The following is a 23,598-nucleotide window of genomic DNA, read 5'->3' on the forward strand; positions in this document are numbered from 1 at the left end:
TGAGCCCTGGGGAACATCACTAGTGACCAGCCACCAGCACTCTCTGGACCTGGCCATCCAGCCAGGTTTTTACCCCCCAAACAGTGCATCCATCCAAGCCATAAGCAGTCAGTTTCTGCAGGAGAATGCTGTGGGACACAGCATCAAAGGCTTCACTGAAGTCCAGACCAACACCATCCACAGCCTTACCCTCCTCCACTGTGCAGGTCACCTTGTCACAGATGGAGATCAGGCTGGTAAAGAAGGACCTGCCATTCACAAACCCATGCTTGTCTGGGCCTGGTTGTCCTGTACATGCCATGTGACAGTGCTCAAGATTATCTGCTCCATGACCTTCCCTGGCACCAAGGTCAGGCTGACATGCCCATAATTACGCAGATCCTCATTCTGGCCCTTGTAGATGGGCATCATGTTTGCTACCCTCCAGCCAACTGGGACCTGCCCAGAACTGCTGCTAAATGATTCAAAGTGGCTTGGCGAGGTCTTTCACCAGCTCCTGCAGTACCTTTAGATCCCATTTGACCACATAGACTTGTGTGTTTCTAAGTGGTGTAGCAAGTCAGTAACAGTAACCCTTTCTTCCTGGATTATGGGAAGCTTGATTCCAGCCCCTGTCTTCCAGCTCAGGGGACTGGGTATCTGGAGAGCAAAACCTCTTATTTTAGAGACTGAGGTAAAGAAGGCATTAAGTACCTCAGCTTTTTCCTTGCCCTTTGCCATTATGTTCCCCCCCACATCCAGTAAAGAATGGAGATCCTCCTTAGCCCTCTTTTTGTGCTTAGTGCTCCTTTGGCTGTCATCTGACAGTAAATCATCTGAGGAAAGTCTTTCCTACCCCTTTAGAATAGCTGTTCAATTGATTTATTCACAGAAATTAAGTGGGCATGTGGACTTACAGCTACAGTGCCATTTCCTCCACTGGTTTATGACAAATACAAATATCAAGCAGCTAATAACTACAGGAAGCTTTGCATTTGTATTGCTGTAATTGTTGACATTCTCAGGTCAACTATCAAGCACCCTTTACAGGAGAGGGGGTAAAGGAGCATTATTGAAGGACACTCATGAGGTAAAAAATGTGAAGATGAGAAGTAATTTCACATGAAACCTGCAAACTTCAGGCAAAGCGAGTTAAAACAGAAAAGTATGAAGATGAATCTTCAGTTTGTGGAGGTCAGTCTAGAAAACAGTTCTTCAGAGGTAGATTACTGCTAACTTGTTACAGCTGAGATCGTTAGACAGGATCTCTTGATGCTGCAAGTTGGAATTCCTTATTTTCATAGAGGAGATAGTAGGTCATTTTCAACAGTTGTAAGTACTTGAAATAACTAGAAGTTACTATTTAATACCTAGAGCACAATTAGAAACATGTAACATCACAGATAAGATTCTGGGTGACTGATGAAACCTGTATTCAGAACTGAACAGTTTGAAGGTGTTAGAGCTCCAATACTAACAACACAAGTTTTCCCTACTTAGGTGATTTTGGGGGATATCAGCATTGTTAGAGCTTTGAGGGTAAACTGCAGCTACCATTCCTAAAGGACTAAGTCACATGAACTCAAGAAATCTTCACTTATGCTGGTTGCATCTGCTTAGCAGTGACATCAGTAGCCACCAGCTTCTAGTCTAGGTTACTATCCAGATACATGCCTCCTTTGTTTTAAGAGACAAACCTCACCTTGAACTCTCAGTCTAATTAAGTACCCTAAATGTATGCCAGTTTTTTTACTTAGAAACAGGAGCTGTCTGAATTCAGAGGACTATTTAAAATATTTAATGCTGAAGAAAAAATACAGGTTAGATGAAGATGGCAAATTTTTGTGTCCATTTAGAAAAAGTTTTAGCCTCAACAACAGCAAAACATTTGCATTTGGCTTTGTCTGACATACTGCCTCATTTAAAACTACTAGTGTGCTAACCGTGGAGATGCATCCCCTACAAGGGCAAAGCAAATCTAAAGTAAATTAGGACAGTAAGGACATAAATCTATTTCAGAATTAAACCATTTGGTACCAAAAGACATGAAAACAGTTAAGGGTAGAATTACTGGATCATCACTGCAAACAATTTAAGCGAACTTTTATTGAAGCGTTAAGTTGTGGTACAGATATTTTTAAATGATCAAAGTCTAACACCACAGAAATTATAAACACCATACTCCCCCCATCCTGATCACCCAGATAGTTCAATAACCCATTCAACAGCTTTCATTTTTATAGCCGAGGCTTATGCTTCTTTTTTTAAATCATGTATTTCAGTATTACTTGAAAAGGGAACCTCAGTCTACTTAAAGGACCTCAAGCCAACCAATGTCAGAACAATTGGGACAATGTAAGAACAAAAAACCACAAATATTGGTCCTCAGTATTAACACCAAAAAGCTTTAGTGCCATTTACAGCATGTAATTGATAATATTGGTAAAGAACATCAATAATATGCTTAAAATATAAAAAAAAATCCAAATGTTCCAACCACTTGATTTCTAACCAAGTAGACTTCAGTTTATAAGCACTGAAAAAGTGCTTCATTTATAAATATGGAAGGAACAGAAAAACCATTGCATCAAACCAGAAAGAGTCAAAACATTGCAAGGACAAGGGGGGGGAAATATCTCAATTTTGTAGTTAACACACTGGTCTCACAGCTGTTAAAATCCCAGTATTTGCAAACACAGCTGAAAGGGTGCCAGCTCTTTAAAGCCTGCATTTTAGTCAATACCCATTGAAGTGACTTATTCATGCTCCATGAATAGCATTCTACTTCACTGCTGTCCAGATGTCCCAGACAGTTCTTGTTCTATGCCTTCACTTAATGCCCTCAAGTCACAGTAAGAGGAACCACCTTAGCAATTAGGAGGAAAAAACAGATGAAGTCACAACACTCAAATACAACGTAAGTCACATGCACAACTATGTCACAGGACTGTCACAAGATAGAGGCATTAGCTTTGCTTGGAACAACAAAATGAAGAGACACTGGACCAGTTTAGAAGCACTCTTTACAGTAGGTCACAGGTTTTACTGAGAATAATCCAAACCAATCAACACATCCAGACTGGCAAATTCCACTCCTCCACTATATCTACCTGCCAGTGCTCAAAAGCACCAACTTCTTAGTCTGACATAACAGGTGATTAGGACAGAAAATGTCTGGTGCCAACATGAACTTGCACTTTGCAAAGCTGTCACACAACTATGCCAAAGCACTTGCATTCTGGCTCTGCTCTTTTCCTAATCAAGACTTGGACCTTCTCCAAATTCTGTCGTGTAGCGGTGTGACAGCTTGGGGTTGTGGACAGATAAATGAGCATTAAGGTAAGACAAATTTTAGCCTGCACTAGTACCGATACCCAAGTTACTAAAGGTGAAAGACCAATGTATTAGCCCAGTACTACAGTAGAGCTGAGCAAATTCCTATAAGCTTTATTAGAGCATGAAAAGTCAGTCTGATTTAAAAATAAATCAACCACCACCTGTAGTAGCAAAACAATTTGTAACTGTTTTAAGAACTTTCTCCAAATATGAAAGTGTTAAGAATCAGTTTCATTAGAAATCATAGAAGTTTGTCAAAAACTGTTTTAGACTGAAATCACAACATAGATGAAAAAAAAAAAACAAAAACAGAGCAACAATTTAACAGAGAACTGTCCCCAGTGAGTAGGTTGAGGCTAAAGTCTAATGAGGACGAAAGCCTTGTCTGTGGGGAATTTTTGGTGATACCTGGAGAAAAACTATATTGTGTGTAATTCTACCTGAATCATTTTTACAAGTGTTGTAAAGTTTCATACAGTAAGATTTTTCTACATGCACTTCAATTTCACAGCAAGAGTGGCATAGAGTACCTAAACACAGAAGAGAGCATTCATGCAAGATATCTAACTCCTTGATATAATAATGCATACAATTCAAAACGGTTATACTAAGATTACACCTAGGGCTTTCCAAAACTACAAGGTGGTGGGAGTGGAAAACATGGCCCCCTGAATCATTAACTAGAAAGCAACCACCACCTTCTATATGGGATTTCTTTTTGCGCTTTTTCTTCATTTTTAATCAACTGTGCTGTTGCTGGCGATTTTTTGTAAAACTGGTAAAAACGAAATTATAATCACTGAATTGGGCAATCTGGTGATCAAGACGTTTAAACCCTTCAATCTTCTGGGCAGAGGAAAACACTGTGCGACATTTAGAGCTCTAGAAAACAAAAAGGTAAAAGTTATTTTTAAACTGGCATTTAAAGATGGACTAGCATACCATGTATTTCATATGTAGTTCTTGTGATACTTATTACCAACATGCTTCAAATCTGTGCCTGACAGTGCTACAGGAAATTTCATTCCCAAGCAGCGATTCTGCTCCCTACATGTGATGCTGCAAACCATTACAGAGGATGGAGCACCTCTCCTACAGAGACAGGCTGAAAGGAGTTAGGGTTGTTCAGCCTGGAGAAGAGAAGGCTTGTGGAGGACCTTTAAGCAGCCTGCCAGTACCTAAAAGGGGTTACAGAAGAGCTGGAGAGGGACATTTTAACAAGGGCATGTAGTGATAGGACAAAGGGGAACAACTTTAAACTGAAAGAGGGTGGGTTCAGACTAGATAATAGGAAGAAATTCATTGCTGTGAGAGTAGTGAGGCACTGGAACAGGTTGTCCAGGGAAGTTGCAGATGTCCCATCCCCAGAAGTGTTCAAGGCCAGACTGGATGGGGCTCTGAGCAACCTGGTCTAGTGAAAAGCATCCCTGCCCATGGCAGGGGGGTTGAAACTAAATGATCTTTAAGGCCTCTCCCAACCCAAAACATTCTATGGTTCTATGACAGCTGGCAGCATCACCATTAATAGCAGCACTTCTACAACTGACAGCTGCAGGCAAATCCAGAAAAGTGCCAAAGCAAGAAATTATGCCCATTAAGAACGGCACAGGAAGTCATCAGAATACTGAGACTGGGTTGCCTCATCTTAGTATTTCTGAAGAACTCTGGAGATCAGATTTAGTACATGCCAAAGCAATAGTGAAGAGTATTTTTACTTTCTGAAGAACCTATCATCCCCATATAAAGGCAAACTGGAAACTTAATCACCACTAAAAATCTCTAGCTTTGCTTTATTTGTGTCTGTGTGCATTTCATAAGCTGACAAGCTAAAGCAAGAAAACTCACCTGATTAACAAAGAGGGTTGTCACAAATTTTCCTGGCTTGAAAACCTCCACAACTTTTCTAATCAGATCATCATAAGAGGTCTGACTTATGTTTGTTTCAAAACTAACATAAGAAAACTCTGGTTCTGGAGTGATGTGAATAGTCCAGTAAGTTCCCTGAAAAAAAAAAAATGTATTGTTACCACCAAATATTTATTAATTATCAGTATGTTAATTATCAATGAGTGCAAAACTTACATCCGATTTCATCCCATTCATTGAATACCCACAAGGATTGAACATTGTAGCATCAATAACAGAACCTGGTATCAGGTCACGAATTCCACTCATCTGAAATAGAAGTTAGAATTAAACAACTCAGTTTATGATACATCCTTACACTTGTTTAGATTTCACTCAAAGGTAGAATCAACATTTAGGGGGCAGGACATCAGAGTTCTCCCAAGAACAAGTCAGTTTGGTAATTTGTACCACTGCAGATGAACTTGCTTTGCATCCTGTCACCAAATAACTTGTATGCACCTTGTCACTCAGTTATTTATTACACTGCCTCTTACAGAACCAAGCTGCACACATCCAAGACAAGGGAAAAGCTTAGAATTCTAAAACAGTTGCTTTTGCTGCTGAAATGGCAAGTGGAGCTTCTGTTCAACCACTGTCCAAGAAGTGAAGCCTATTTACATTTACTCCAGAGTAAAGATATACTACTTTATACTCTAGAATAAAAGTGCAATCCCAAGCACTTCTAAATCCCACATAATACCTGAGGTACATCCAAATCTCAGTAGCAAATAAGAGAATCAAAGCCTAAGACAGAAAACAAGATGAAGTAGTGTATTTGTCAGAGAAATTTGTTCATGTCATACGACTTCCCCATTTGGAAAAAGGGGAAAAGGAGGCATAACCATCAAGTTATGCTTAGACCCCAAGTGTGCCCTTCCCCCCATCCAAATGGTTCCTTGATTTTGATACCTAGATAACCTTTGGATTCATTATCTTCGGTCTAAGCCTTACTCCTCATAATCCACATCCTTCAGTCAAAGTTACTCAAATTGTGGTTTTATTCCTACTCCTCCATTTTTCAGAGTAAAAGCTTTCAATCATCCAAAACACTATATATTGCTCCTTTCAAAACACTAAAGCAGGGGCACTGAAAATATGATGTTCCCCAGAACATTCTAGAGTTAAATCCATTTTACGCCTAAGGCATTAACCTGACATTTTCTATTAAATCTTTCCTACCACAAAATAAGCCTTCTATTAAATGGTAATTAAATGAAACATTTTGTTGCCCGATTTCCACCGTTCCCCAAAATTATTAGTTTTCAAGCAAACATACACGAGTGACATCATTTGCAGTAACACCATCTTTCATGTAGAACTGGTCCATAACTACTGGGTCAAGCTCACTCATCAGAATTTCCAGTGTCTGATCAGGCTGATTGGATATCCGACTCTCTGGGAAATCCAGAGTGTACAGGTACCTATGGAAAATACAAATCACATATGTAATATATATTAAAAGCACCAAGTTATGTTCTACTGTAAGCCCCAAAGACTTCCAAGTCTTCACATACATACCAGCAATCAGAATTCATACGCCCCATGCAATAAGCTGCTCCATCTAGACAAGACAAGAAGTCTCCAGTTAATGCATCACAGCTGAACATTTATGAAAAATATTATATTCATCTCATATTTAAAGACAGAAGTTTTCACAGAACCCCATGAGGTTCACTGATACAGTCAGCATCTGTGTCAAATAACCAGGCATTTAGCTTCAGGAATGCAAAGTTAATCAGAAAAGGAGGTTCCCTCAGAAGCGAGTCTGGACACCCCAGCTGAGAGCCTACTAGCAGGAAATTCAGATTACAGCTTTTGCTATGCACAGAGAGAAACCCTGGTACTCTTAAGCCTCTATTAAATACATTTATGATTTGCATTTATTTTCAAATAACTCAGATGAGTACCACAGCTTCCATGTTCCTTCAAAAAAAACTTTTCTGCCAGTATTTAAAATTTAAGATTCTTCCTGTAAGTTTTAAACTTTACTAAATTTTATTAAATGTTTAAATTAAATTTTTGGCACAGTGACTTTTCTGAGAAAAGCCCACATTTTTCTTCAGTGTATTAGTTAGTTTAAATTACTATCCTAGCTTTTGACAGGGCTTTTAGGGTTAGTGAAAGCTAGATCCTGCAGAGTGATTTACTACACTCTGTTTAGAAGTCTGAAGATGACCTCAGTTAACACAGGGTGCTAAACATCAAGCTTACTATGATTTAAATTTTGATCTTGGCAAGCTAGCAGCACAAATTCAGTAAACAGCTCTTCATTTTTATGCAAGGACTGCTGAATGCATGGCCTGGCAGCCTGTACCTATTGTACTGCTTGTCACTTCCCATGTAACATCAACCCTTCACACAAGCTGTACAACTTTGCTGAAGTTTCATGAACTTACTTGGGAAAATTTCATTAAGAAACTCTACTTCTTCCTGGAAATTCCTATGTGGGTACTCCTGGTGGGAAGGCTTCATGAAATTCTTACGTGAATAAAAGAAGCTCTGAAAAAATAAAGGTGCATCTTAGATATTGAACATATCCACCCATGTAAAATTAAAAAATTTAGAAAAATGCAAGCATTTATCATAAACTTTTACAGGACCTAAAGTTTTCACTGTCAAAACACTGCTACCTTTATTCCCATTTCAGAGGCATATGGTTATTATTATCTTAATTTCTAAGCTATAGGAAACAGCTTACTTCCAAACTTGTTTTCCACTAGAAAACTCCAGTGACTTCAGCACTGACAGCATGGGCACAGAAGTCTTTCACCCTTAAGTAACTCAGCACAATATCATTTGATAGTTCACACCCGTTAAGAGGCAAACAGAAGGATAAATGCTACAGCAGAGCAATCTTATACTACAATCTTCCCATTATGGGAAGCGTACATAAATGTCAAAGTTCCAGAATATTTAATAGAATCAGTGAATTTGAAATAGTGGTAAAAAAGGTTTGTGTACATTCTAAGGAAGATGCAACATTTTTGACACCTTACCTGAATTGAGTCAAACCCACTGTACTCCCTAGCAAGCTCCAACAGGGGAACCAGTGCTTGCAGTAAGAGGGTGGTACCACACGTCTTCAAAATGAAACGTCTCTTGGAGACAAACATGCTACTCTCACTGTAAAAAAGGTGTGAAAAATATATTAAGTGCTCTACATAAAACAATCCAGCTCTTAGTTCTTGTCCCCACCAAATGCATTAGTCTGAGTATTCAGCATATGGTACATAAACATGTTTGGCAAATGGACCAAAACTGTAGATTTCAGCTAACATTTGAGAGCAATTATGATTTCCCAAAACAAATACTTGCTCCAAGCATGGTATTATGGAGATACCCCACTACAGGAAGACATAATACATGTATTAGACATCCTCAAACTATTTGAGAAATACAAACATGCTGTAAACTGGGTACACAGCGTAGACATTGAATGGAATGTCTTAACTCTGACATAGAACAAACTTGTAATCTTTTTCAGCTGACAAAGCCTATGAGAAGGTGAACTCAAATAAGGCAAAAGTCTTAACAGAATTTAATAAGTTGTCTGGCTGCATCTTCTAGGAAAGCAGACTACTAGAAAGAGGTAAATTAGCACCAGTCCACAGGAACATGAAGTCTCACTATACAGGTACAGCTATATGATATGCCTGTAAAGATACAGAAATTAACTATACATAAACTAAGTCAGATACTTAACTGCAGTTCCACTGAACTGAAGATAGGCATTGATACTACATCCAGAATATTTAAACACGCTTAACAAGTACGTTTTCACCAAGTAACTGAACAACAGGAGTAAAAATTAGCTTAAATAACGCAATTTGGAATGCTGTTTACAAATTCAAAGTCAAGACTATATTTCATCCAAGATGCAGTGTAACTAGCTAGACTCTTTTCAGAATTTTTTTTAAAATACATGAAGCTTGAAGAAATAAGACTTCAGCACAGTTTCTTTGACTAGCTTTGACTAGCTTGCTCTTAAGCCCAACCTTGCCCTCAAGACAGTCTTTCAGAGTACAAAAGCTTCAGTATTTGTAATCTGAAGTAAAGCAGAGAATGTCAAATGTATCTGTAAAGTTCACATAGAAAAAGCAAGAAAGTATTTTGCAAGATGAAAAACACATGGCGAAAGTAGTGTCCTTACAACTAACTGCTGCACAACACAAAAATTCCAGGATTTCAGGAAAGCTACATTTTTATAGATGTCCTTAGCTCAGATGGAAGGGTTGTTCCATATTATCTGCAGTTAAAGCCAATCTACTGATACAGTTTTTTTGCTGATCTATAAGTGACACCTATATGCACTATTTTGCTGACGCAATACCAAGCCTCTTAACTGGGGAGACTTATTTACCCCCCGGACAAAATTCAGTGTTCAGGTGCAGAACCACCACAGCTCCATCAATCTTTTCAGTTAGAGGAAAAAAGAAACAGTGGTAACTGCGAAGACATTTCCACCTCTTAACAGAAGCATGAGAGTACTGTGATTAGCAGATCCCTGCAAGCTGTAGCCATCAACAGCAGCATATTAACCCAAAATTGGTCCCATATGACAGCTTTCACTTTTCCACCTCTTAAGAGACTAAAAGAATGCAGTAGTGGCTTACCTGAGTACATAAGCTTCCTGCTTGTCAGTTTTTGTCACACTTATGATCAAACAATGCACATTCTCCAGAAGTTTGTCCCACTCAATCCTGTAAAGGAATTACAGAAAAGCACAAACAACAGGTTAAACAAACCAAAGCATTCTGGAGTCCCGGGTAAAAATTGTAGCCCAAACAAGACTAGAGCTCTTGTCTTGAGTTACTGGATCTGAGAGCACAAAATAGGAAGACTTCTTATATAGGGACTGCCTAGAACAGTAACATCCAATTTCTTAGCTCTCAATGGCTAAGTATTCATCAAAAGCTGTTACTGTAGTCTGCTGCATGCAGACAACTGCCAAACAGCAACCCCAAGCTTCTAACTAAGGGAGTCAAGATAACCTTAAATCCTGCATCCCACATGTACAAAGATAAGTTATAGCAATTAATTTTAAGGTATGCTTTAGGTTGAACCTCCATACACTTCAATCAGAAGTCATTGGCAACTACTTGAGTAATAAACCAGCAAGTTAGCATTAAGATGTTTTAATTGATCAGCATAGAGTCAAGTTCCTAATTTAGCTGAAAACCATCCCTAAAAACTAACAGATTTCAATGGCCTGAATTCCTCTTTGATCAATCGGGATCACAGAATTTCTTCTACCTCTAGAAGATATAGAAGACTTAGAGTAAATAAGAGTTTCAAATATTATACTTAAAAGAAAATAAACCAAACTATTGTCATACAGGGCAAGTTGAAGCCACAGTGCTAGATTTCAGTATAAATGTAAAAGTTTAATATTTCAAGTCCTAATCAGAAAGGACAGACTTGCAAAAAACTACTTTAGTTGTCAACTTAAGTCTTGTGTCTACATCAGATTAGTAGAATCCAATATAGTCAATTTTGCTATAAATAAGACAGGAACAAATACAGCATCCTGACGTCACAAAATACAAGACTGCCAGCTGTCCTACTTCTCCCATCCCTCCCTTCCCACAGCATGTTCCACCTGCAGGTCGTGCTGGCTCTTGTTCCCAGACCTGTCACGAACCAAGAGATTTACTAACCCAGCATAAAACTAAGCTACCCATCAGCAGAGCTGGAAATGCTGCAGGACCCTTTGCAGCTGGGAGCACGAAAGAAGTGCCAATTTTTCATCACCAAGCAAGCTTAGCTTGCCCATACAACTGTCAGCATAATCCGTCCTCAGGAGTCAGACCTCTCACCCTTTACTGACACCACAAAAGCCCTGTAGTTGTACTTCAGGACAGAGCACTCACTGTTAATTCCATTGGCAGGCTTCCTCCAATAGCCACCAATCTTTCCCCTCAGAAAATTGGTCAGTTCACAAAGTCAAAGTTTTAGATTCTGCTGTAAGTATAATTAAAATATCCAGATGTTCTTCAGCTTTTCTAAACGCTCCAGCAAATAAATGCCTTAATTTCTCCCTCAATTCTCTAATTCAGGAGAATGACTCCTGAAACTGAATTCTGTACCTTTACTACTAATACTCAGCATTACACCAGAATAGTATATTTATACATGATTCAACCAGAACACTTAACTTACAGACTCACACTATAGCCTCCTTTTAAATGAGACTGAAGCTATTAAAAATGAGTTTAAGAAAATCCTACACATTTTAAAAGCACTCACAATTAAGAGCACATCTGAACAAGCTTCCAAATTCAGTGATAAAACCGGATACTTAAAATCAAAGTGAGGTTTACCCTACCATCCCAGTTAGTGACCCTTGATGAAATACTCTTCTGCAACTATAGACATGACAGCACAGACACTCAAATCTGCATATCAAATTAAAAGATTATTTTTAATGCTCATCTCAAGCCCCACAGATTTATTCAGCTCTATGCTTATGTCATTGACTGGATTTAGCTCTGTTCTTAATATTCAAGTGTATATGAAAATGCACGTGGCTGCTCAACTTGAAAAACCTGGTAAATGCAAGGAGTGAAACATATAGAAAAAAAAAATCACACTTTCACTGACAAGAATACTGAAAGATTTAGTTTCTCTGGCTACAACCCACCAGCGTAAGTTTGCCACCCTTAATGTTTTCCCTTTAACATCCTATTACATTCTTCCTGTGAATTGAACTAAGTAATGTTTTAAATTGTTCAAATCATTCTGGCACTGCTACTGACAACATTTCATCTGCCATTAAAGAAACACCCAGTGTCTGACATAGCATTTATGAAAGGTGAGGAAGGGTTCCCTAATGCTGAGCTGCACTAACCCCATATGTACATTACTACAAATCTGATTTTGTACTTTCCTAAGTATTAATGGGCATGTAACTATCTTAGGCTTTGCAAGAGCATACGTCTCAGCCTTCACAAGCTTCTTACCTGGTCAGACAGTCAAAACCTCAGCTTGATGCAGACAAGTGACACTTTTAAGTATTGCTGTAGTGCAACTCCATGCACACATTTCAGGGAAATGGCTTGTTTAAGTTTCAAACACATTAGCAGAAGAAAATGTACAAATTTTGGTCTTCAAGTAGTCCAACAATGAGGGGTCAGTACAGCATAGTATCAACAACACAATATTGCATGTTAAGTCCAAAGCCCACCATGCAAAGAAAGTCCCTAGTTATGCTTGTTAGTACTACAGCTGGTATGGTATTTAGGGACCTTTGCTCAATTCTTCACTGTTATACAACAGAAACCACAGCTAAGCATATACTAAATGTTATGTGCTCAGCCTTTACACAAATAAAGGGCAAGTTCATAATTTGATGATTAGAGCAGCATCAAGGAAAAAAACTGCAATTTGAAACGGACAAGATGCCAGGTTTGCTTTAGATGCATACACAGACTAACAAAGGGTTGCAGCACCCAGGATGAGACTTGGGAGAAGTTTTGCAGAGATACTGGCCTGTATCTATATACATTTTAAACTTAAGTACAGAAAACTAAAGAAAGGCTGGATTTGATCCAACATAATCTATTTAAACAAGATGACCTTAGTATTTGGCATGGTCCATTGTTTAAAGCACAGCTAAGGAAGAACATCTGGGACTACTTTGTACCAAGTAGATTAAGCTCACAATAAGTCTAACTCTTGCATTTCCTCCTTTTTTAAAAAAATCTGTATAATTATGTAAGCATCACTAGCTGAGAGAAGCAGTGTCTACCCACACTTAATGTAGAAACAAAAAAAAATCCACCTTAAAAATAGTATTTCAATGGTTATCAGTACATGTACTGCAGCTATGCACATTTTTTGTCAAGTAAAAATTGACAAAACTAGTAACTCAAATATTTCACAACACTACTTATTTCATTACTGAGTTAAGTTTGAACTTGGAAGCAAAGCCTCCAACTGAAACAGGGGGAAAAATAAAAGACTAATTCTCAATAAAATGCTATCATGGGCTTCTGCTCTTCAAAACTCCTTTTTCAATGATCAGTGTGCATGGCATTACTATTTCCTAAATTATTTTCCATAGCCAGACATCAGGACAATCACAGTTTGGAAACTGCTGTCCTATACTCAAGCATAGTAGAGTATGATCTGAGAGAGTCATTGGCAGCTCTCACTGGAAGCAAGTTCTGCAGCAGATCTGCAAAAACACACTTGAAATTAGCTCCTCACTGTTGTGGGCTTATTGACTGCTTCATTGCAAAGCTTTAAAATCCCATTTCTCAAGTTTCAAATAACTGCCACTTATCCAAAGTTAAATTAGTTTCTCCAATTGGCAAGCATATTGCATCTTAAATGGCTGCACATTCTCAGAGAATAGCAAATGTAAATGGAATACATCTACTGAAGTATGAAAAACTGTACTTGCTTCAATGGTAGAAAGTTGTGTTCTATATCTGACTTAGCCAAAAGAAAAAAAAAATCAAGTTCAGCAATCCACTCCTCTACCTATACTGCAATATTTAGTGCCTTATCAACAGACTTGTTACCAGAGTACAAATAACTTCCATTCAAATTGCCAACCAGGTATATCAGTAGGGAAAAACTATTACAACTGAGAAGTATCTTAATTTCAGGAAGCATGCCTAAAGTCTGTAATAAATAGTCAACAGTGCCTCACAACCAAGTCCTAAACCATCATGTTTGCTCCTTTATTTCATACTTCGCAGGAATAAAGAATGAATAAGCTATGAAGCATGTTTTCCTTGCCAGATATAAACCATGCTTTTGAACGCAAGTTACTGGCCCCTAAGCTTTTACCTTCGGGGGTAAAACTTGTTCTTAACACAAGTCAAGCCTATCAGGCACAATACTGCTGTTTCGGGCCAACTGGGAAGGTGCTAACAGCAATTTAAAGAGATAAAGAACTACATCAAGAACCTGTTCTTATCAGCAATTAATAGCCTCCACAAGCATGCTACCCCACCACCCCAGTAACAGCACCTTGCCAAGGCAGCCAGACGGCACTGGGAGGAAAAGATGTTTTGCAGTAGTGCAGGAATTCTTAGGAAATAAATCATATGAAACTACTAAAGACAGCTTAGGCTGTATACATACTCTTGCATAGCTTTTCATTAAAATACAATAGCTGACAAGTCTGTAGTACCAAAAGTAATAAGCACTTTAATCTTTACTGTAAGACTTTGTTTTAACATCAAGCATTCAACTGCAGAGCAGCCTTTTATCCCCTCACCTGTTACCTACTAAGTATTTTTAGGAGCCACAGATATAACAGTTACCTCATTAGCAGGCTCCAGTTAAGTAGGCACATTCCTATCAATGCCATGATCCAGACAGTCAAGCTTAATGCCATGTCTAAACTGCCTACGCTGAAGAGATGTAGCTGAGACACAGGAAAGCTGGCTAAGTATCAGTGTCAGCAGAGTTGCAACATTGGTTTCAAGAGTCCTGAAACAGGTACAGTACAGACTACAGAAGTCACAAGCTTTTTAAAGCACCTCCTCATGTACTAAAGCTCGTGTATTTCTCTGTAGACAGCTGCATGTGAATTATTTTCTACTGGAATTAGAATTTAGTTCATAAATTGCTGTTTAAGATAGATTACCTTGAACCACATTCACAGCCTGAGTTCAGACCCAAGGCACTGGCAACTTGATAATTTTACTTCAGCAGTATCTGTGAGGTGCACAAAAGTGCCACACCCTCTATATGCTCTGTGGGTAGATGTACAGAGAGACTGTCCGCATCCCCCTTATCTTAAACTTAAGAAACTCTTCAGGGACATGCATTTAATCGGAATTAAAGGCAGGCACCTGAATGGAAAACTACATGCACATTAGAAGTGATTTTATGCAGTACTCCTCACAAAATACTTCTTACCTAGAAGATCCCAAGCCAACTACTTAGAGCATCATTTCCAAATCAAACCAAGATATTTCAGCAATGGCACAGATAACCACAGACAGTGCTTCGAAGGCTCCATATTTCTCCCGTTGAAGGCCTTACATCATTACTGCAGCTACAGCAGTGTACATGGAATAGGGACTCCAAAGCACAAAACATACATGACACCCAAGGTGTTTAAGAAGCATGAGCCCCAGCAGGCACAGCAAGAATTACAAGCAACATTCAAGGCCACTTTGAGTGTAACCTTCTCCAGAAGGAACATACTGTAAGGCAAGCAACTCCACCATGAGCCTCAAATCTTCCCATTCTCTTGGCTGCATAAACAGCCATTAGGGAAGCCCTTTGGGGAATACACCAGGACCCACATATTTTAATAAGATGCTCTCCAGAGTCCCACTAAGGGACCAGGCAGAAAGCGACTAAACAAATTCTTTAGCAGTTTCAGTGGTAAGGTAGGAAAATATCAAGTCTTCAACTTAAGTCTTCACTGCCTGCAAACAGTACCAGAATCAGTAGTAGTGAGTGTAAAAGGGTTTATTCCCTTTGTGTGAAACCGTTCTTTAATTACAATTGTGAGTTACAAGCAAGCACGCTTTACTTGTAATTTTGAACTTGAAAGCTGAAATCTAGTTGATTAATATCAATTTTGGTGAGGAGAAGACTGCATTTTTACATAAAGTTCTCTAGATAACCTTGCATCACGCACAAAAAGGCTCAGCAAGTACAGTGACAGAAGCCCTTATCTTAGCACAATCTTGCCTTCTTTTCCAGACTCCACTGAGTTTTGTTCCGAAGCACTGCAGGAGTAAGAGTTAGAACAGGGCTCATGGCCCAGCTTCCTTGTACCTTCACTGTTTGAGAAAACAGGTAGATAACTCTTGTTGTGGTCTTCAGGACTGGGGGAAGGGGTAGAGGTGCAGCGGCACTGCAGCAGTAAGCTGACTCAGGCTATAGGGTGCAGTACAAAGCAAATATTTACAGGACTTAGATGCCTGACTATATGTATATGGGTGCTTGGAAGCTTTCTTGTAGCACAGGATCAAAATGTGGTATCAAGTGTCACTCCATATTGCTCATTGCTGCAGTTTTCTCTAGCTTGTGTGTTCACATAATATAGACAAATAGGAAGCAGATTAAAAGTTCATAAATAATTTCAGAGTATTCTTCAGGGTTGAATGCTTGACATACGGGCTCTTACTACTTGCATCATTAACTTAAGGTCTCAAACTTGTGTACATTCAAGATCATGATAACCCTTGAGATGTAAAATGCATAGTTGCACATTTGAAGGAATAAACAGCTTAGTCTCCTGTGGGAATAGTGAATGCACTACAAAATCACCATGGAAATCCAGGGCTCACAGCAAGTTCATCATGTTTTCAGCAAATCCTCCAGTTTTTATACATGGTTTAAGGCTATTTTTAAAAACCATGCCTTACAAAGCATGGTGAGAACGAGCACTAAAATTAAAGCCAATTATTTTGAGACCACAAAAGCATTAACTTCATTCCACTGCTGAACATAAGCAGGGTAAGCATCTTCAGATGCTTGCCACTATTTCAACCACAAGACCTCTTTGCAGAACTCATTAGAAAGTCAACAAAAATACCCCAAAACTTAACAGCAAAGTAAAGCCCATGTTCAATACTTTTTTAGTTGGAACTTTTACTGAATGTATTAAAGCAATAGTCACAGATGTTTTCTGAAATACAGTACACTCAATCCAAACTTTTATCCAGAAAGCAAGCTTGCTCATAGGAGGAAATATGTGGGAAAAAAAAAAATCTTAATTGCATCAGTTCAAGAACTTTTTTTGCTGATGATATCCAGCAAAGACTTTAAAATATCTAATCCCTAACAAGCACTTGGCAACATGGAAATTTTTAGCTTTGAACACCAGCTTAGTCATTCAGTAGATGAATGGCTCACATTTCGCTACTAAGCAGGTATTACAATACAAAAGGCAAGCTCAACTGGTTTGCAACTTGATTCTAATTTAGCTATTGTTCTACAGTTTCAGCTTTGATTTCAAGTTCTGTTCAACATAAACTAGCTTATTCAATCACCTCTAAAGAATTAGCAGTAGTAGAAAATATTGCATTCAGGTGTTTTTTCGTCTGTATCTATCAACTGCAGTAGGTAATTTAATTACAACAGTTTTCCAAAAGTGAACATTTGTAAAACTTCATGTTAGAAACACAGTATCACTAATAATTACTGTTGGACACAGGTTAACAGTAATTTTCAGACACGCCACAGCTTCCTACCAAAGAAAGTACGCAACTTCAATTAACATCTTGTATTAAGAGCCAATTAACACAAAGATCTTCAAAGCTTGCTCACAGCTCTGAAACTGTGTTAAATACCACATGTTAAACACTTAACAGTTTGTATCTACTCCATTAAAACTTTACAGCCATAACTAAACAACACAAAGGGACTGTCCCAGTACCTACATTGCAATTACACTAAATGCTCTTGAGAAGTCTAAAAGTTAAGTTTGCAGTTTTGCAAACACGAGTCTGAGCTGGAAAGCGGAACACCAGAGAGCATGACTGTGTCAGCGAGGAAAGCATTTGCAGAATGCCGTCTGTAAACTACATCTGCATATTCGAACACCAGCATATTAACACAGTCAAATGAGCACTTTGGGAATCTTTCACATTTAAAGTCAAACACTACAGGAATCCTCCAACACCTACACAGCTTAGATCTGCAAGTATTTCAGCTAGGATTTTCAACAGTCTTCCAGGATTGACTGGACATTACCTATACAAGCTGTTACCCTGTGTCTGCTACACCACTAAGCCTCAAAGAGCTATATAACCACATTTGATGATTTCCATGTTAAGCATGTTATTTCAAAACGTCTAAACAGCTTCACAAAGTCAAATTTACATGAGCAAGCTACCTCGTTACACCAACACGTCAGAGGTAAACCTATTCTGCAGCGCCTCTGGTATGGCAGAAATGAAGCTTCCACTACCCATGAACATTGTTTTATGAAAAGGCAGTTACCTGCCCACTAGCAACTCAGATCTTTGAATAGTTAACCCTACTGATATACACACAGAGGAAATTTGCCGAAGAATACCAAAACAAAGGAAAAACAAATGGCATACGCCTTTGAATGGTGATGCTATCATCAGTAACATATTCTAACCATTAAATACACCACGACAACCTCCTTTCCAAGCTCTCTTGCTCAAGCTCTCTGACTGAAGACCACTGGGTAACAGTCTTATGCACAGGCAGATCTGGATACACTTGAGAACACCAGATCTTCCAGCTAACATTCAAAACTGAAAAGCTGAACAATTAACCATACTGAAAGTCAACTACAGACAAAAGTATAACCTTCAGATTCGCCCTGTTTGCTTAGGACAAGCCTGCTTTTTCCAACTATGTTAGCTGATAGAATCGACATACCATTCTTGTCCCTGCAACCTCATGCACAGTTCTGCAGATTTTGCTTTGCACTTCAAGCTCTCAGCTACCATTTTCTGACACTTCCAGAACGCAATGTTCAGTACATCTACAGCTGGACCCCCTAAGTCGCAAGTCTGGGTATTCCACAGAATCACAGAATGGCCTGGGGTTGGAAGGGAGCTTGAAGATCATCTAGTTCCAGCCTTCCCAGACTGTCCCCCTATAAAATACAGTAAAGACATCTCTGGCCCGCCAGGGTTCCAAAAGCGACCCGCGTGCCGGCAGGTGGCCATCGGCTCCTGCGCTAACAAAGGCGGCGCGGGCACATTCCTGGGCGGCGGGCGGGGAGCGGCGGGAGCCGGTCCCGAACACGTGCGTCCAGAGCGGAGCGGGCCCCGGGCCTTCCCTCCCCGCCCCAGGCGGCGGCGAGCGAGGCGCCAGCGCATTCCCCAGATGCCCATTGGGTGACGGGCGCGGGCCCGGCCCTCCGCGGCTCCCCGCTCCCATTGGCCTCGATCCTCAATGGGGAGAGCCACGGGAGCGGCCGCGCGGCCCGGGAGCGCGGCCAGGGGACTCACGTGTAAACCGCGGCTCCGGCCACACTTCTCCAACGGGGAGGAGGGGACACCCCCGTTCCCAGCGCCTCCCTCACTCCGGTGCTTCCCACGCCACAGGGAGACACGGGAAGGGTCCCCGTCTATCGCCTGTTTCTCTCCGCGACAGCCGCTGTACGGACCCTGTCCGGCTACGCAGTGCCGGAGGTCGCCGCCAAACCGGCCATGTGAGGGAACCATCAATCCTCGCCGCGTTAACCAGAGGGATGGCCCTTCCCAGCTTTCATTAACTGGGAACGAGATTCCTGGGCCCCCGCTCCCCGCAGTACAGCGCAGGCAGGGTTTTCCCGAGCTCTCTCATCCCGACGCCGCCTGTACGAGCGGGGCCAGCCACCGCCGCAGCGCGGTGGGCGCCGCCGCCGTGCCCCCGGCCGGGAGCAGCACTGCGACACTCCCGCCTCGCCCCGCGGGCGCTCCCGGCCGGCGGCACACGCCCGGCTCTCCGCTCCCCGCCGCCGCCACATGTTGCCAGCAGGGACCGCGCGGGGCTGCACGAGGTGGCGGCGCGGAATGGCTTCCGTCCCCGGCACCCCCACCTCCCGCCGGCGGCCAGGACGAGGGGAGGCTCCCTGCTCGGGGGGTCTCTGGAGGGCGGCGGAAGGTCACCCCCAGCGGGCAGATGCCGGGACTGTCACCGGGGGAGGGGGAAGGCGGCCGGCAGCGCCCAGCCCCCACCGACGGCCACCCCGGAACCTGCCTCCCCCTGGCGCGGCCGCCATCGCCCCCCCAAGCGCCGCCACACCCGGGCCATTCAGGGACCCTCTCGCCCCCCCGGGGGCAGCGCTGCCCCCCGCCCCGACCCCACCCCGCGCCGGCCGTTCGCGGACCTGGGTATGGTGCGGAGGTCGCCGGACCCCTTGCTCTGGTGCGGCTCCTGCTGCGCGGGCTGCTGCCGGGCGAACCACACCTCCAACAGCTTCTCGGTCCCTTCGAAGAAGTGTGCACCGCTCTCCTTCATGGTGAGACAACTCGGCAACCAACAACCACAGAAATTAAACGACAACCAAACTGCCGCCCCCGGCCGCCACCGTTCGCTGCTGCTGCACGGGCCGCGCTGCCGCCGCCGGGTCCCAGTCCGTCCCGGGCGGGTTTTACCTTCTGGGGGATTTGCTTAATATTAATTTAAAAAGAAAAAAAAAAAAAGAGAATAAGTAGAAGAAGGAAAGATATTTTTTTTTTTCAAACGGGCGAAAACCACCCGGAGTGCGCGGCGGCGGATGCGGCGTGAGCGTGTGTGAGCGGGTTACAGTCCGAGCGGGGGTGCGGGCAGGCGATGCGGTTCGGTTCCTTGTAGTCCGTGTGTTCCCCTGTTACAGAGAAGAGCGTTGAGCGAGCGCTAGCTAATGTCGCCGGCCATACTGTGTAAGCGAGAGGCCAGTGCGCACGCAGCCGCCTTTATACGCCGCAGGTACCCGCATCACTCGGGGTGGCGCTGCACATTGGGCGGCCGCCGCTCGGGTCCGCCCTTCCCTGCTTCCCATAGGGCGGCGGCGACGCTCGTCCAGCCGTATGCCGGTTCACTCGGCCCCTCCCGTTGCAGCCCGCGCGCCCGCCCGCAGGGAGCGGGAGATGGAGCGCGGGCGGCGGCGCCGGGGCCGGGGCCGGGGCCGCGGGTGTGGCCGCCGCGCCGCCATGGGACCGCGCCGCCCCCGAGGATGGGTGGGAAGCTCGGCCTGTGGTCGGCAGCGAGCCATCCGGGGAGAGGGGAGAGTGCGAGAGGGAGCAGGGCTGAACATGGCCGAGAGACGGTGGGGGAGCATCTCCCGAAACCATTCGGCGCGTCGCAAGGAGCGAGTCCGAGAATTCCGGCTTTTCCCGGGCTGCGGCGGCAGCGCTGCCCCGGCACCCGGCGCTCCTTCTCGCTCATAAGGAGGAGCTCGGCCAGGCGTTCAGGCGCACTTCCCGCTCCCCTGGCCCCTTCCCGGAGCCCAGCGTATGTGACCGCGCAGCGAGTAGCCGCTGGGATGCGTGTGTGCGGCACAAGGAGCGACTGACCAAGCAGGGCATGTGCCGCTGTAGGCGCAAACGGGAGGGACTGCGGGTCTGTGTCCCTGGGTCAACGCTTGATTACCTGCGACTTTTTTCCCCCCTAATATTTAGAAGAAATTATTGCAAACTAGACAAGTTTATAGTCGTTTAAAGCATTTTTCGGCGATATTATAACACATTATAAATCCAGTGTTGCAGTACTTCATAGCCCGAGGAAACCTTCGCTAACGACTAAATGAAGAAGAGAAAATGCCATCCGCCCCGATGAGCCTGCGGTAGTTAACACTACATGGGACTGGCAGCAGCAGATGGCTGGAGACGGATGAATGAGTCCCTACTAGGAGACAGTGAGATAGTATCAGTATCGGACAGCATAATAGGCACTGCGCTCTGTCCACAGCGAAGGAGTGACTCACTGAGACTGAGGCAGTGAGTCATTCCCAAGGCAGCTGGATGTGAATCATGCCCTAGGTGCCTAGTCGCCGCTTGTATGCATCCATACCACAGCCTTAATAGCTGGCAGAGAACCATGTTCTCTAGTGCTGGGGCTTCACCGGTTTTTATTAACTTTGTGTGAGTTGTTACTACCCTAAAAAGAAGGTCTTCCTTTCTCAGCCGTTTGTTGCTTCCTCCATGCTGCCTCCTTCGTTGTGCCGGCACAAGCACTTGCATGGCTGTATAGTAGACTCCATCGTGTTTAGCTACTTAGTTTTAATGATGGTTAATAGTTTTTAATTGTGATCAGCTTTAACTTGCATCAGTTTCCCAAGCCATTTCATGTCCCAGCTACATAAATGCGTGTGTTGGTATAAATAAGGCTGTGCTTTGGCATGCACTTGAAATGGATAGGGAGTGCAGGACCACTAGTTTCAGTAGGCACGGTGGATTAAATCTGCTTAAAGTGCTTAGGAACTACAGCTGAGAGTTTGTGGACTTTGTCCATATTCCCCATTTATTTTTAATATCAGTCCACCCATCCTTGGTTTTAGATGTGCAATACTAGTTCCTAGTCCTGTCTTCTGTTGATTTAATGTTGGTCTCTGGTTTTCAGTTAGGTGTTTGATCCTAGTTTCTGTTTGCAAGTGATCTGTGTCACATTGCTCCAGCCAGATGTGTCTTTTTCTTGTCTTGGATACTGTCTTGAGTGGAGTCTCTAACTTCCTGATTTTGGCTATGATGTGGTCTCACTGCGTGTCTTGGACCACGTGTTCACAAATTTCAGCATTTCCTGAAGTCTGACTGTGCTCTTGTCTGCCCCCTTCAACTCGTGCTTTCTCTGACATTTGCAATTCAGGACTTTGGTGTCTTCTCACCTGCTACGAGATGAGATGCTAGTCAGGGTGGGCCTAACCCACTCACTGTGTCTCTTGGTTTAAAGGCACATCAATCGCCCATAAGAATATTTCTAAGGCATTTCAGAGGAGGACAAGACTCAAAAAATGAAGTACATTCTTTTTTATTTCTAGGAAGCTTCTCTATATGAAGGATAACCTATGAAGCCTTGTGAAGCTTGAAGGTTTAACAAGGGCCAATACAGTGCAGTATCACCAGCTGACATGAGGAGGGAAACGATCTCAACACTGAATAACATGAAACAGTGAAAGAATTTGAAAACAAACACAAGTACTTTGTCTGATGTGTTAGAGAAGTAGCAGGGTGATGTTGTATATTTGAAGCCTGACGGTATGGGTGTGATCACCCAAAAAGAGATTTATATTAATGCTGAAGGCTGCAGGCCTTTCTTCACAGGAGACTGGATTGCTGACAGATACACACAAAACAGGTGGAGGAGGGAAAGGAGCGAAACACTGAAAGCTCTTTTTTGAACTTGACTGACAACTAGACAATAACAAAGTATTGTCTGAGAGACAGGCTGAGGTTTCAGGAAGGACAGAAGGAGATTGTTGTGGATTAGAGGGAGGTTCTGTGAGTCATCATTCAAAAGATGGTTGCTGAATTCATGTTTACAACTGAGATTACCCAGAGATAAAGGGAAGGTCAGGAGCTGAAGGACCAGCAGGTTTGAAAATGTCCATTCAAAGGGATTGCACTAATTTAACTAGAGCATTTTTGAAATTGATTTAATAACATCAATCAGGCATTTGAATCTGGAGGAAGGATGGCTTGGGAAGACAGGAAGGCTCAGGTATCATCATATGATTGTGAGACACAGGGCCAAATATTGTTTATGATCTGGTTCCTTTGTAGTAATCTGCTGGCACAACAGGCTATAGCTGGCCAGGTACATTCCCCAGTGTGCAGGAGGAAATTCTATGTAGTAAAAAAACCTGTTGCAACTATATCAACTCCATTTTGCCTTTTTCTTTCTTTCTTTCTTTTTTTTTTTTTTCCTTAATGTTAGGTGTGTAACCAAACCCAACAGTCAAAGTGGTCCAGAGTTTCTGCATGCCAAAACAGAGTTTTGGGGCAGTCAGAAACA

General features: G+C 42.4%; 1 protein-coding gene across 1 annotated transcript; it reads right to left on the reverse strand.

The window, feature by feature from the left end:
* Positions 1 to 2,065: 2,065 nt before the first annotated feature.
* Positions 2,066 to 20,542, reverse strand: AMD1 (adenosylmethionine decarboxylase 1). The gene is made up of 9 exons (XM_064649760.1): positions 19,997 to 20,542; positions 9,837 to 9,923; positions 8,220 to 8,346; positions 7,620 to 7,722; positions 6,742 to 6,784; positions 6,500 to 6,644; positions 5,398 to 5,490; positions 5,161 to 5,316; positions 2,066 to 4,197 (listed from the first exon to the last, which is right to left on the reverse strand). The coding sequence occupies exons 1-9, from the start codon at positions 20,125 to 20,127 to the stop codon at positions 4,057 to 4,059; spliced, it is 1,026 nt and encodes a 341-aa protein (XP_064505830.1). The 5' UTR covers positions 20,128 to 20,542; the 3' UTR covers positions 2,066 to 4,056.
* Positions 20,543 to 23,598: the final 3,056 nt, after the last annotated feature.

Source organism: Pseudopipra pipra, chromosome 3 (assembly GCF_036250125.1).
Source record: "Pseudopipra pipra isolate bDixPip1 chromosome 3, bDixPip1.hap1, whole genome shotgun sequence".
NCBI lineage: Eukaryota > Metazoa > Chordata > Aves > Passeriformes > Pipridae > Pseudopipra > Pseudopipra pipra.